Raw genomic sequence first — 15540 nt, forward strand, 5'->3', positions numbered from 1 at the left:
CTGTATAGATACAAATTGTTACTGACACAGCCATATTTTCAAATGACACACACACATACCATTCATTGAGCACATACAACTAAGCATTTGCTGCACGCTACCAAGCACTCACAGCACAATGAAGTGCAGAATTGAAAAAACACAATCATAGAAATGGAACACATGAATGACAATGACTAAGGTGGAAGCTATAGAACGTAAAAATGTGGGTGGTCCTGGAACCACTCATGCACTTGAGCAGCCCGGTGGGAAGCTCGCATTGTCCCAGATGACAATGTGGTCGATTCACTGTGGGTCATCTATGGGGTCAGGTGTTACCAACAAATTGCTCACCAGACCTGAACGTTTAAAGATTTGAATAGTCGCGTGTTGTATAGGTCGATGCTTTGAGATTTCACGTGAGAAGTGTGTGCCACAACTGAACATTGTGCGTAGTGTTTGGACAACAAGGTGATGTGTAATTGACGTCAGAAAAGTCAGAGTCTAATTGCAGATAAAGGGAGTGTGATGTAGTGCAAATTGTGTCGAGCGATTAGGTACATAAAGTGACGGTTGTGCAAATTGTGTCGATTGTTGGGTGTTCAGTGTTCACAGTGAAAAACACTGAGGTAAATGAACGCAGGGTTTCACTGAGGTAGTCATTGTGCCCACCATGCGTCCAGCTAAGCTAAGCTACACTTTGAGGTCCAGCAAGGAGTGTCTTTTCTCACCTCCGACGTGCATGATGCGGAGACAGAGAGAGAGAGAGAAAGAGAGAGAGAGAGAGTATGAACTAGTGTTCCTGATAAGACTGGCTCCCCACTGTGACAAGGATGTTCCTGTTTATCACCCCAGAGCTGCAACAGGATCGTTTCTCTCCTGCTGTGATGCTTTTTGATCAAGCGAAGTCGACCACTCCTCAGGAGGAGAGAGAGAAGCGTGTGTGTGTGTGTGTGTGTGTGTGTGTGTGTGTGTGTGTGTGTGTGTGTGTGTGTGTGTGTGTGTGTGTGTGTGTGTGTGTGTGTGTGTGTGTGTGTGTGTGTGTGTGTGTGTGTGTGTGTGTGTGTGTGTGTGTGTGTGTGTGTGTGTGTGTGTGTGTGTGTGTGTGTGTGTGTGTGTGTGTGTGTGTGTGTGTGTGTGTGTGTGTGTGTGTGTGTGTGTGTGTGCGTGCGTGCGTGCGTGCGTGCGTGCGTGTGTGTGTGTGTGTGTGTGTGTGTGTGTGTGTGCGTGTGTGCGCGCGTGTGCGAAAGAGAGAGAGAGCACAATTATAGCTTTGAAGGCACGGTTTCATTCTCACTGGTGTCCCCCATGGGTGCTTTGCATTACAAAACCTCTGGCGAGCAACGAACCGTCAGTGGCGATAATTTCTCCCGTCATGCGTGGAAAAGAGTTTCCTATCTGTGTGGGTGTCATTGTCCGTATTGCATGCGCCGTATGCGTGGGCCCGTAACAGAGACTGACACAGCGATAGCGAGTGGCAGCACGGCGGGGCCACGCTGGTGACGATAACGATGTGTTGATAGATACGCGTCGCTAATCACCCTCTCCTCTCTCTCTCTCTCTGATTCTTCTTCGTTTCTCTCCGTCTCCATAGTGATGAGGAGGAGCTGCGGAAGTCATTCTCGGAGCTCGGGGACGACATCATCAACGCCTCCTCCCAGCAGCCGGCGCAGGAGACGCACGAGCACGAGGTGGCGGGCGGCGGTGGCGGCGGCGGGGGCAGCGGGAGGCACCACCACCACCACCATCACCACCACCATCACCACCAGGAGGACGAGCCCTCCTCCAAAGCGCTGCTGTACAAGAACGGCTTCCTGGTGCGCAAGGTGCACGCCGACTCTGACGGCAAAAGAAGTACGTGGTTTGTTCTGCATGAATGTTGAGCCACATGGACCACTTTTTATGCTCTCAAGAGTTAAAGATCTATAAGGGTCCATTTGGTTTTACCGACTGACTGTACGTCGTTTAGCTGCATGGGGACCACCTGGAACTCCTTCAAGGACCACTGGTGGTCCCCCCAGACCACTGGTTGAGAACCACTGTTCTAAGATTAATTATTATTATTATTATTATTCTTTTTAATATACCCAACATTTTTCCAGTCCCGGCCTGGTACCCTAGTCAAAACATGGCCCTTGGGTGGGTTGATTTCCTGTTTCGTCATCGGAACATGATGGCCTCGTCACCAGGTTCCGCGGCAAAGCCGGAGTTTCTTTTTAATTATTAAAATACGGCGATTTAAACGCATTAAACAAATGTCGGCTATAGCGTATTAAGCAGAGTCGATCATTTGATTAAACAATTAGCCCCAGGAAAGTTTTTCTTGTGTCCTACACATCATTAAAATTTGCTCTGGTGCAAAAGGGGTGAAGTGGCGCTTTTAGTGGTCAGGAACTGCCCATTCATGTTCCTCAAGCAGTCTCTGTGGTAGCCTTGCTGCTAAACCTTAGACCTCTTCTCGACATCTCGACAAAAAAAGACAGGTCATGTCAGTACAATATTGCACGTGCAAAGAAAGCACTGCTCCATACACATGCACTATAGCATGGGTTCCCCAATACATTTTCCTCAAGGGCCATATTTTGACTAGGGTACCAGGCTGGGGGCCGAGTCGGCACGCGCGAGGTCGAGGTCTTGCCCTGAAATTAATGATCAGGGCAAGACCCCATTTGAAAAGGACCCCCAGTTTGACATGCAGAGGCTACTGACCCCAATTTAATGCCATTTATATCTGGGACCCCCCCCTGCACTATAGTATGGCAACCTCAAACGTGACCAACAGCTCTGCCAAGGCATAGCAGGTGGTCTGTGGTGAGTCAGGATTGCTGAGGAGGAGGAGGAGGAGGAGAAAGGTGTTAAGATCCCAGCTCGGTCAACAGATCGCTTACCATATGTTGGATTGCTGTGGATGTCAATCTTGCACATTCTCCATGGTAACTGACTGATAGAGCCAGAGAACTGCATGTGTTTGATCTGTGCGTTTCATGGTAGCGTCTGTTCCGTCTATATACAGCACCGAGAGGGAAGAGAGGCTGGAAAACCTTCTACGTCCATCTGAAGGGCCTCATCCTCTACCTGCAGAAGGTAAATGAGCTATTGTCAGTGGTGGAAAATAGTACTCAAATGTTTTACTTAACCCATTTAGGCCTGACCTCAAAATTAAAAACATTTATTCGAAATCCTAAATATTTTCACGATTTCAAAAGAAATAGCAGACCTACAAGCTCGTAGCGTGCCACTCGGAAATGTCCGAAACGTTGCCTAATAAATATAGTTCGTATTGCAAGTGCAGACGGTGTGCGGGTCTTTGTGCACTTTGAGTACATTGAGCCCTGCCTACGCACCCGTCTCAGAGCATATAGGTGTGCATAAGACTTTGTTGCCCAAAATGTACTAGAGTAAAAGTACAAAAGTATTGGCATCAAAATGTACATAAAGTACCAAAAGTAAAAGTACTTATGCATTGCAGAATGTCTTATTTCAATTTTTTCGAATGTATAGAAAACCTTTGAAAATAGCAGTTCTATACGAGCTCATAATGCGTCGCATCGAACAAAACTCAAAGACGTACAATCAGGCAGTCTGTCCATGTGTAGTTGCTATTTACATATTATCTACAGAGCACTTTGACATACTGTACACTACAGTAACGTGCCTGACTGTGCTATTATTATTATTATTTGTGGAATGTGTCCAGCACAGCCGGTCTCAACCCTCAAGGGGTCCATATGGTCAAGTGGTCTGTCTGGGCCTCTTTGCTATATGGGAAGCCAGCTTCCCCTGGCCGCTGTGACGCTAAATCCGTGGGCTTGGACAGAAACAAGTGTCCCACCCTGCCATCCAGCCAAGTTCTCATCCCCCTGATACCGTGGAAGGGCGCCAATGGATTTGTCAGCTCAAACGGGAGCAAAGGATGAAATGAAAATGAAATTAAACCCCTGATCCTCCTCATTTGACACTTGATGGTACTTCTCCCATTGTCAGCTTGTCTTGGTTTAATGGGGTATTAAAGCCCCCCCTGGTTTCAATCATCATATTTTATTTTGTCTTTTTTTCGTCTTCTTTCGACCACCAGGAGGGCGGTGGTCGCAGCAGGCACAAATCCCCTTTGACACTATTTTTATCCACTTGTCTTGAACCCTAAATGCCTCATTGACCAGATTCCCCCCCCAGGGGTCTATACTTGGATAGATGGATCATTATTGTCATTGTAACATGTACAACGAAGTTAAAAGTGCCAACCGATCAGTGCATAGAAATTCCTAAAATCTATATAAAAATACTTGGCCCTCTGGGTGGCGATTTAGCAAATGTTCACCAAATGTTTTCTGAAGGTTCACCTGTTATATGCCCTGAATATGGATGCTATAGGGTTCATCAAATCATATACCCTGGCCCAGGCCGTAGCGTAACGGTCTGGGCACCGGACTGGTGATCCAGTCGCGGTGTGCCGCGGGTTCGACTCCCGGACCCGACACGGCCTTTACCGCATGTCATCCCCCCATCTCTCTCCCGTTTCCTGTCAGCCTACTTTCTATCCCTTAAAAAATCAATAAAGGCGTAAGCCGCAAAAAAATATCTTAAAAAAAAAAAAAAAATCATATACCCTGAAGAGATATAAATAAAAATCTATTGCTAAAAATCAATAAATAAATAAAATTGGTTAAAATAAACCTGTGTCCTTCCACCAGGGGGAATACAGAGTTGAGAAGCAACTGTCTGATGAAGACTTGAAGAACGCAGTGTCCATCCACCATGCTCTGGCCATGAAGGCTTCAGACTACAGCAAGAGGCCCAACGTGTTCTACCTGCGCACCGCTGACTGGAGGGTCTATCTCTTCCAGGCACCGTGAGTAGCGCTGACTGGAGGGTCTATCTCTTCCAGGCACATGTGTCCTGTCACCATTATTATACAACCTACTCGCAATTATTTGAGATAATCGCAATTATTTTTGTGTAATTGTCGAATTTAAATTAAAAAAATAAGCTGAATTATCAGCTATTTCCACTATAGAGGGTATCCGCGTGATATCGTCATCAAACCCGGAAGTTACGGGGATGCCTACTGAGTGGCAAAAAACTTCTTTCTGGCCTTGACAGCCCATACATCTAAACAGAAAAGTCCTATCTGATTGACAGCCCATACATCTAAACAGAAAAGTCCTATCTGATTGACAGCCCATACATCTAAACAGAAAAGTCCTATCTGATTGACAGCCCATACATCTAAACAGAAAAGTCCTATCTGATTGACAGCCCATACATCTAAACAGAAAAGTCCTATCTGATTGACAGCCCATACATCTAAACAGAAAAGTCCTATCTGATTGACAGCCCATACATCTAAACAGAAAAGTCCTATCTGATTGACAGCCCATACATCTAAACAGAAAAGTCCTATCTGATTGACAGCCCATACATCTAAACAGAAAAGTCCTATCTCATTGACAGCCCATAAATCTAAACAGAAAAGTCCTATCTGATTGACAGCCCATAAATCTAAACAGAAAAGTCCTATCTGATTGACAGCCCATACATCTAAACAGAAAAGTCCTATCTGATTGCATTAAACAACGTTAAACAACGTGCCTGTCACTTTGCCACTCGATTTGCCATTCAACCTCTATTTTTTTTTGTATAAATATTAAATATGTCAGTATAATTTCCTAATATAAGTTATTTGTCATATCTGCCCGGTGCAATTCTTTATCATGAGGCCACACACGCACGCACGCACGCACGCACGCACGCACGCACGCACGCACGCACACACACACACACACGCACGCATGCACGCACGCACGCACGCACGCACGCACGCACGCACGCACACACACACACACACACACACACACACACACACACACACACACACACACACAGAACCATAACAGAACATAACAGAACCTGCACCACCATTAAGTTGGCGGTCAATGGAGGACACAGAGATGAACCCGGCAAGGTCATTCCTCAATGGACGCTCTTATCCAGAGCAACTTACAGAGGGCAAAATCGGAGGACATGTTTCAAGCAATGTAACGCTTACGTAAAGCAACTAAGCGGCAGTCGGTAGCCGGCACAAAAAAATGTTAAGTAACTATAAGATAACAGATAAAGTTCTAAGCTAGCATCTGTGTCTATGCACAATAATATAATTATGTAACATTCTATGTGAGCAAGTAACCAATATACATCTTCATAGTAGGCTATAACTATTAACTAGCACCTATTAATATAATAGCCAACAAGAAAAGAGATACGAGGAAATTGGGAGGGGCAGAGGTGAGTTTCCAGACTGCGGCGGAAAATGGAGAGTGCAGTCTGCAGTCCTGAACCTGTGTGTGGGTATATGTGTGGGGCCATGCCACAGAAGAGTCTAGAAAATCCTGGGAGTGTTGGACCAGGGTGTCGAAGGGAGGGACAGACGTCCTCAAAAGTCACAGTGTCCAGCCTAACTTCTCTCATTGGCCAAACGCAGCTGAGCAGCTTTGTAATTTCAACCAACAACAGTGGTTGTTGTTGGCACGCGCGTGCGTGCGTGCGTGCGTGTGTGCGTGCGTGCGAGCGTGTGTGTGTGTGTGTGTGGTGTGCTTGCACACGGGCGCGTGTGTGTCAATGTGTAGTGTGCGTTTAGAGCTGGCTGGAGGTGTGAGTGTGTACATTAACAGGATCCGGGCGGGAAGTGGCACATGAATGGCCACATGTTCCCATCCCCCAGGAGGACAACAGGCTCTCTGCTCTAGTTGCCGCCTGCATTTGTCCCAGATACTGTACTCTCTTTCATATGCTCTCTCTCTCTCTCTCTCTCTCTCGTTCTCTCCCCCCCCCCCCCCCCCCACCCCTATCACACCAGGCACGTGCACAGATATACATCAAAACATCAAAGGGGGCATGAGCCCCTGCACTTTTTATACCAATCTGTAAAAAAACTGCCCTCTTCACAGACCATGAATGCAGCATTTACTACGGTGAAAGAAATGCAAAATGCCCCTCCTCTCATTCAGGAGAATTGCCTTTTTCCCGAACTCTCCTGTACTTGAATGCAGCATTTATTTTGCGTTGAAAGAGACCTACTGCACATGTAAACAGAGATGCTACCTTTAAACACATCTTAAATCGTTTTTTGTTGTTGTATACTATTTAATAGTCTTAAGAAGAAATGCTGCTATTCGTCCCAAAGTGACAAATAAATAAAATAAATGCTGCTATTTGTTTCGATGCAATGTGACATAGCTCTGTTTACAAAATGCTGTACCCTCTCCAACTTATATACTCCCCATTTTCAACAGTTTTTATTGTATTTTGACACTTGCTTCAATGTAAACGTCATGTTTTCTCATGACAATAAAGCTCCTTTGAAATGAATTGAATTGAAATAATTTGTTTATAAATCCATGTCGTACCCTACGTCACATCTCCAGTAGCTAAAGAGTGCATGGTTTCGCCTCGAAAAGATTGCTGATCTACAAGCTCGCCATTTTCGCAATCTTTTGTCTTTGCAAAAAGTGCCCTTTTTAGCGAATGTCGGCCCGTGCCTCTCCAATACATTCTCTGCACGTACATGTCTCTCTCTCTAGCTTAAGTCCTCTCTTTCTCTGGGGACGTGGTGGTGCAAGGCCGTCTGATTCAATCTGATTATTCTCGGGGGGTACTAATAGGTCTGTTAGCGTATAACTGGTCTTATATTATTAATTGGCTTCAAAACGAATTTCTTTGTCAGCAGCAAGGCTGCATTCTCTGATGGTTACTCCTTTGATGTTGTGCCCAGCACGTGAATGCGCACCGCTGAGAATAATATATTATATTATGTTATATATTGTTGCGTGCGGGTGTTGTCAGGCAGCGTTACGTGTTGTGCGCTTGTTGTAGTATAAATCAAATAAATAATTAGGTATAAATAAAGCCTAACCGATAACTAAGTGATGTGTGTATGTCTGTGTGTGTGCTTGCGTGTGCCGTCCGTGCGTGCGTTCGTTCGTCCACGTGTGTGTATTTGAGTGCATTATGTGTGAGTGCGAGTGCGCCTACTATTTGTGATTATTTGTGTGTGTTTGTGTTTGCACGTGTCTGGACAGAAATGCAGAGCAGATGCAGTCTTGGATCACGCGGATCAACACGGTAGCAGCCATGTTCTCGGCGCCTCCGTTCCCAGCAGCCATTGGATCGCAGAAGAAGTTCAGCCGACCTCTGCTGCCGGGAACATCCTCCAAATTCACAGAGGTACGGAATCATTTAGACCTGTGGTTCCCAAACCTTTTAGCTCCAGACTTAAAAGAGATATTTTATGTCTCCCCGGGACCCAAACTATTGAAAATAGCAGACCTACAAGCTCTTCGCGCCACGTTGTGAGATTGTAGGTCTGCTATTTCGCCTATTTTCACTACTACTATTTGTTTTCAAATTTCTGGAATTTATGTAATTTTTCTTTGATTTCTTCATGAAATTACTGGAAAATCATTGAATTTGTTTTTAATTAATGTTATTTCTTTGCTTTTTTGGGAAATGTTTTTTGAAAAGGTTTTTAAATAATAATAATAATTAAAAACAAAATGTAATAAACCAAAAATAAGAGGGCCCACAAATGGGTCCGGAGTCCGACCCACTGTTTAGGAAACAGTGATCTAGATCCCTGTGGCCGGTTCGCTTGTGTCCAAGAGAAAAATGTGTGTTTAATTCTTATTCTTTGTTATTTCTCACCAAATAATCCTTTTTGCTGGAAGTGCAATGGAGCTCAGACGTCCAAATTTGAGTCCCTTTGACTTCCATTGTTAAAATAAGATATTTCAACGCATATAATATCTCTTATAACCAGTAAGACCCCCCCGAGGGCGAGGGCGCGTGCACACATCCGCCTGGGTGACAGCAGACTGCTGGGCGAGCACAGGCGCTTTGGCATCGGGGGTCAGATCAACATATGGAATGAATTCTGTACTGGCCATATATGGAGCATGTCTTGAGTGTACAGGGTTTGATGAGGTCAGATCATCATATAGAATGACAGAACAGGTCAGCTCCATATATGGAGATCTAAGGGTGGCAGTGGGGGCAGTGGCTTGAGTGTACAGGGTTTGATGAGGTCTTGCCATATATGGAGCATGTCTTGAGTGTACAGGGTTTGATGAGGTCAGATCAATATTATGGAATGTCAGTTCCAAGTGTGTTCAATGGCACTGATTTATGCAAAATAAATTATCAAAAAACAAAAAAATTGAGTTATGTTTTTTCCTCTCAACAGCAACGATAATGTGAAAACTTTTCGTGGAGGTACTTGTGTAGCCTACTGGCAGTGTGCACAAGACCTTTGGCACTTATCAGTCCATCGACGTGCAAAATTACCTCCAGACCAGGGGGGCAGTCAGACAGATATATTTTGTGAAGCCACAAGGAAATCAGGATTTCCTGAAAGTTCATATAATGACCTGTTGTGGCGCTGTCATTGGGCCCAAAAAAACCCATAGCCCCATAGAAGTCCATGTATTTGGGCCCAACTTCACCTAGACCTTTACCTTAATAAACATGGTCATGAATACTTTCTGCTTCCAGTCACTAGTTTAAAGTCTCATTTCTAATGTCATAATATTCTTTTTGGAAAATTATGGTTCCATTTATTTTAAAAATGACCATAATGTCGCGTATGTTCTGAGGGGCGTGGCTACCATTACAGTCTATGAACGGGATTCCCCACCCACTCGAGTCAAAATAAAAACCAACTAAGAAGAAGGGGGGAAGTCCCGCCTCGTTGTCTGGGCCAGCCAATGGGCCAGCTGGGCCCAAACGGATCTAGAAAGATGGCCATGTACAATTCAAGGACTGACGGGCTTCATTTTACGTTCATGTTAGACCCGGGGAACGCTTTGTCCATATTTTTTACAGTCTATGCTCCAGACACGCAGACGGACCGACTCTCATAGACGGCTTTACACCTGTATGCAGATCGTAGAGCAGGGCATCCTGGTTGACCCTCCTCTCCCTGATGAGAACATTGATCGTGACACTTTGGTTTTGCAGGAAGAGCAGGTCAAGTCCCACGAGACGCGGTTCCGCGCCATCTCCACGGAGCTCGCCGAGCTGCGGTCGTACCCTCCCGACCGCAAGGTGAAAGGCCGCGAGCTGGACGAGTACCGTCAGCGCGACGAGTATCTGGAGTTCGAGGTGAGTCGGTGGAGTGCTCCGGGCCGCGCCGAGCTTTAAAAGAACCGAGAAATAAACAGCGTTTGTAAAGTAACTAAGTACATTTACTCAAGTGTTTAAGTACAAGTTTGAGGCTTTTTTTTTAATTTACTGGAGTATTTCCAATTTTCATTACTTTTACTACTACTCCAATACATCTCAAGAGCCAAATATTGTACTTTTACTCTACTACAATTATTTGAAAACTTTAGTTACTACCGGTAGTCACTTTGTAGATTTCTCTGTTTTTGTCATTACTATTGGTCTTTTTTTTTTTATCTCCATGGTGTGATTGTAATCTCGTAATCTCAAACACCTTCCCCCCCCCGTTAACCCGATCCTAATATAGAAAACGCGCTACGGCACCTTCGTCATGCTGCTGCGGGCCAAGATACGAAGCGGCGAGGAGGACCTGTCCGCGTTCGAGGCCCGGCTCCTGGAGGACAACAACGGCACGGCGCCGCAGGCGCACCGGGCCCACTCCAGCCCCACGCTGCAGGGGGGGGGGCGGCGACAGCAGCCTGGCCAGCCAGACCAGCAGCGCCAGGGGCGGCGGGGACACCAGCAGGGCCAGCGGTGGCAGCGGCAGCAGCGGCGGCGGCGGCGGTGGTGGTGGTGGCAAGCCGCCGCCGCCGCCGCGTCAGCAGGACGGCCAGAGACACAGCTACCGGCAGGCGGTCAAGAAGTGAGGCTTCGGGGGGGGGGGAGTAGGGGTTGGCCCCCGGGGAGCGGCAGGCTGGCTGTCTGTCTGTCTGTCTCCCTAGCTCGGGGCTTTGATTTTTGAGAATTTCCTAGTAAGTGTTCAGAGCTCTGCTCTTTGAAGGGGGAACACGGGGGAGGGTCTAACCCTTCGCACCCGCCCCCCGAATACACACACGCACGCATACACATACACATACACATACACATACACATACACATACACATACACATACACATACACATACACATACACATACACATACACATACACATACACACACACATACACATACACATACACACACACACACACATATACTCACACCCCACCCAGCCTATGTGGCACCCTACCGATCTTCTCGTCCACAACAGTCAGGTCAAGTGCTGATCCTGTTGACTGGGGCTGATACCAGGAGTGGTGGGAAGGTTCACACATTTAAACTGAGGTGTCAGGTGGGGTGAAGGGGGTCACGCTGGGCTGTGGCGTGGCGGCACACTGATCTGTGCAGGTGGAACAGAGGTTGTTCTTGGAAGGAACAGTTGGGGGGGGGGGGGGGGGGGGGAAGACCATACAGGGACTTTTACATCCAGCATCCGTTTTTTTGTTGGTTTCTCCCTTTGCTTCTTTTCAGGCAACAACCCCTCACAGCTTTTTCCTCAACCTCCTTATACTCTGATTTGGGACCAAACACATTAACGCATTGGGAAAAACCGTACTGTCTCTCTCAGACCGACGACTGACCGTGTGACTTGAGACGAGCTTACTGTACCATGCGCCACGCACGCCAGTCCCATTTTAAAGTGGCATGGCTCTCACTGGTCTTAACGGTTAAGCGTCGACATGGTCTTAAGAGCCATTGCATTGCTATTCCCTTTCTTTTCCCACATCACAGAGGTGTGTTCACATTCCACGAGGGAGCCTGTCTGTATAGCTCTTGATTTAGAGCTCCTCCCGGGATGTTAACTAACTAAACGTGAGAGGTGGACGTATGGACCGACGGTGTGTGAGACACCCGGGATGAGAGCTGGTTTGCCTTCAGGGAGAGGAGGCAATCGATCATCCCTCTGTCTCCTCTCGCTTCATGTGATCTCATACCAGAGGAGGCTGGCTGGCTGGCTGGCTGGCTGGCTGCGGTTCGCCTCTCTCGCCTATCGCCGAGAAGTCAGTCGGAAGTCATGAGATCAGCTGGAGGCCCACAACACTCAAGTCAATGCTAAATGGCATCTCAGCAACGGGAACATCATCTGTCTTCTTACTCAAACCCCTCCCTCCCTCCCTAAACGAAACTAAGCTGTCTCCCTTCCCCAGTTGCTTCCGTCCCGTGGTGTGCTTCTATTCTCTTTCTTCTTCTTGGCTGAACGTTGTTTTGCTCAAGTGATCCGCATGCCTGCATCCAGCATCCAGCTTATTTTTTTAGGCTTTTACTTCTTTGGCCGATCCGGGTTGGGTTTGGGAAATGTTGGTGCCAGAGGGCTTTTTGGTACAGGCGGGGTTATACCGGTATAATCCTTTATCTTCATGCTACTGTTTTAGCCATGTTCTCTGCCATGTGAAATCCCTGTGTGTACCTTTAAACTAATTTCCAAGTCCCTGTTTTGTCACTCACTGGGCAGGCCTTTGAATGTTCTTGTTTTTCAATATTTTTAAAGTATTTTACAGTCGATTGGTTGATGTCGAGCCTACCCCTCCTTCTCTTGTGTAATGTATGTCCAATGTATGCTAAATATGCTACTGAAAATATATTTATGAGAACTATGTTATCCATATATTCACTGTAATCACACAGGTTATGTTGTATATAAGTTGCCATCCATGTATGCTTATATTGTATGACACCTGACAGTATATTTACGATATAATCAGTAAACTGATGTGAATATGCATTAAGTATGTATAGTTGACATTCCTTATACCTAAGTTCCCAAGAGTGTTGTTACATGATTCACATTCTAGTTTTCTCTTTATTTAAGCGATAGTGTGAACGTAAAAGGCAACAAAGCTGTGTAATATCTGTATTACATGAATGCTTATGTACGTACAGTTTGTTTCGGAATTGTAAGTGATCAAGGTAATATATATATATATACGGGAAGTAGAGTAGCATGGAGTATAAATGGCTAAAGTTTGTGCTATGACCTAATGTATGTGAAATAAGAAAGGTAGACAATGAGACTACCAAGGAACAATCACTGCTTTGAATCAATGAATTATTTGGTGGGGGGGGGGGGGGGGGGAAAGAGTGGCCATTTCCATCTCGTGACACACCTTCTGTTAATGATCTGCTGTTGAGGTCTATATAGCCATTTTATACTCGGCCCGAAAATTGCAGCTCGAACAGCCGCAGTGCCAGCATTTTACCAGCAGAGAGGGCTGTTTGACATCCAGTTACTTTATCATTATAATTTAGTCCCCACTCCATGGGGTGTTTTGTTTTGTGTCACTGTATATTTGCACAAACATGAAATGTGTCCTCTGCATTTCCCCCTCCTATAACTACTAGGAGCATTGAGCGTCATTAGTCTGGCACTCGGGGAGCAGTTCATCGTTAAGTGTCTGTGCTCAGGGACACTTTGACACATTGTTGGGGCATGGAATTGAACGTGGGACCTACGGCTCTTTAACCATTCAGCGATAGCCGTCCCACTTTTTCAGCCATAATTATGAACACCTGCACTGCACATGCATGGGATAGTGCAGGGGGGCTACTGTGTGTGTGTTTGTGTGTGTGTGTGTGTGAGTGTCAGTGAGTGTGTGTGCGTGTGTGCGTGCGTGCGTGCATGTGTGTGTGTGTGTGCGTGCGTGCGTGTCTGTGTCTATATACAGTACATGAATGCATGCTTGAGTGTGTCCATCTTCCTGTGGGGACTCGTGAATGTCATCCGTATGTATGCTGCGACCACGCTGGTGCTTCAAAAGAGTCTGTAGGAATCATTCTAGTCCAGTGTCGTCATGCTGTGCAAAGTTCTAACAAGAGCAACATTCATACAGCATTGTATGTGGATTCATTCATTAAGTGCAGTTTTATATGTACATGTACAACTGAATGTTTGGACTGAACTTTAGCACGTTTGCCTTTGATGTTTGCCTCTTTTTCTGTGCCACCTTATCCGCGTGGCTGTCTTAGCTCTTCCTTTCTGCACTTCCTCTCTCCCATCCATGCTTGCATGTTTGTTTCTTTCTATTTGCCGAAACAATCCCCCCCACCCAACCATTTACCCCCGGGCTCTATACTTAATATGTCTGCTCCTTTTCCCCCTGTACACCAAATGTCTTCGCCGAAAATAGCTGATCTGCAAGTTCACAACACATCGGAAACGTGGTGCGTTGGGATCTTGTAGATCTTCTATTTTCGTCCATAAATACGGATGCTATAGAGTTCAAGTGTATCGTTTTTCTATCTGGTCTTTTTTGGAAAGAAATCCTCCGAGCATTTAAATGTGTAGTATTTGTATTTTGGCCACATTAACTTGTGACATAATTTTACCTGTTATGTACCATTTTGTGTATTTATTATACGTCTTTTACTCTGTTGTAATAATGCGGCCAAACTGTCAAAGGGCAGCAATATGTTTGTTTAGTGCCATTCTAGGTCTGCGTAGGGGACGTGTGTATCTGTGATATGACTGGGGACTTTATCGAGGATATTACCCAAATAAGACCAAAGGTGACGATGCATCTATACATTGAATCGACTTGCTGAATGAGCGTTAAGTTTATAGCTTGTACAGTCTGTACATGTCACATGCAGGGCTCTGTATGCTGAATTCTTGTTTTTTACAGTATGGTGAGGTATGTATATACTGCAGGTTACGAACATCTACAATACTGTACTGTAGATGTATCACAAACTGTGATTATGTGTGTCATAAAATAAAGAGGGAAATCAGTTCTTAGAAGCCCCTGTTTTCACTGAGGTCTCCAAGGCCCATACCACCACCGCCAACCTCAACTGCAACTTTGCGGTGTGTCATTTTGCCATCACCCGCCTGTGACATCACAGAGCAGCTGCTGGGTCTCCATGGCAGTGGTTTGCGTGGCAAACCAGTTCCCTTGGTGATGGCTCTGTACAGTATATGTGATGCTGAAGTGAAAGCCTTGCTGTCGTATTACAGAGATTATATTCCAGACTGAGAGAATAAAACCTAATTTGTACTTTGCCCTATCAGCAGTGCTCCTCACCGAAATTTATAGATGTTTCTGACAGGTGTCACCGTCATATGACATGGCGTTAGATGCTGGAAGTGCTCAAATCTGCAGCCATTTGGGCGAACCTTTCTCTCACAATGCATCTGTGCTACTTTAATCTCTGTTGTGCTCTACCATTCCAGCCTAATTTCTGAATGTGATGTGTATATAAAGCATGAGATAACATGGTCTGCTTTCATTTATATTAATTTTAGAGTATTAAATGAAAGGTTAGTGTATAAAATAGCATTGTTTGTCGGTCATTTTTTTCCTATCAACTGGAATGAAGAAAATGGCGTTATTTAATGCTGTTGTGTTTAGAGAATCAAACCAGTTCAAACACAGGTTTTACATGGAGGGGTCTGATCCTTTTCCAAGGTTTTAGATTGGTGCAGATAATGTCATGTTCATTTTATGCTTTACCTAGGCTATATGTGTCACTGCCTTGTTCAAACTCACCAAGGAAATGTTATTTGTGATCTTCTCTTTTTTGGGAGTCATAG

General features: G+C 45.5%; 1 protein-coding gene across 2 annotated transcripts in view; it reads left to right on the forward strand.

Moving 5' to 3' along the window:
* Positions 1–13009, forward strand: part of LOC310875132 (uncharacterized protein) — an 81987-nt gene extending 68978 nt beyond the window's left edge. For both annotated transcript variants that reach the window (XM_083788244.1, XM_083788243.1), the window contains exons 13-18: positions 1574–1833; positions 2993–3063; positions 4671–4828; positions 8055–8199; positions 9988–10131; positions 10499–13009. In XM_083788244.1, coding sequence (XP_083644370.1) covers positions 1574–1833; positions 2993–3063; positions 4671–4828; positions 8055–8199; positions 9988–10131; positions 10499–10933 — 1213 coding nt within the window. In that variant the 3' untranslated portion in view covers positions 10934–13009. The remainder of the gene's footprint in view (positions 1–1573; positions 1834–2992; positions 3064–4670; positions 4829–8054; positions 8200–9987; positions 10132–10498) is intronic.
* Positions 13010–15540: the final 2531 nt, after the last annotated feature.

The sequence above is a fragment of the Protomyctophum parallelum genome (assembly GCF_964188405.1).
Source record: "Protomyctophum parallelum genome assembly, chromosome: 17".
Classification (NCBI taxonomy): domain Eukaryota; kingdom Metazoa; phylum Chordata; class Actinopteri; order Myctophiformes; family Myctophidae; genus Protomyctophum; species Protomyctophum parallelum.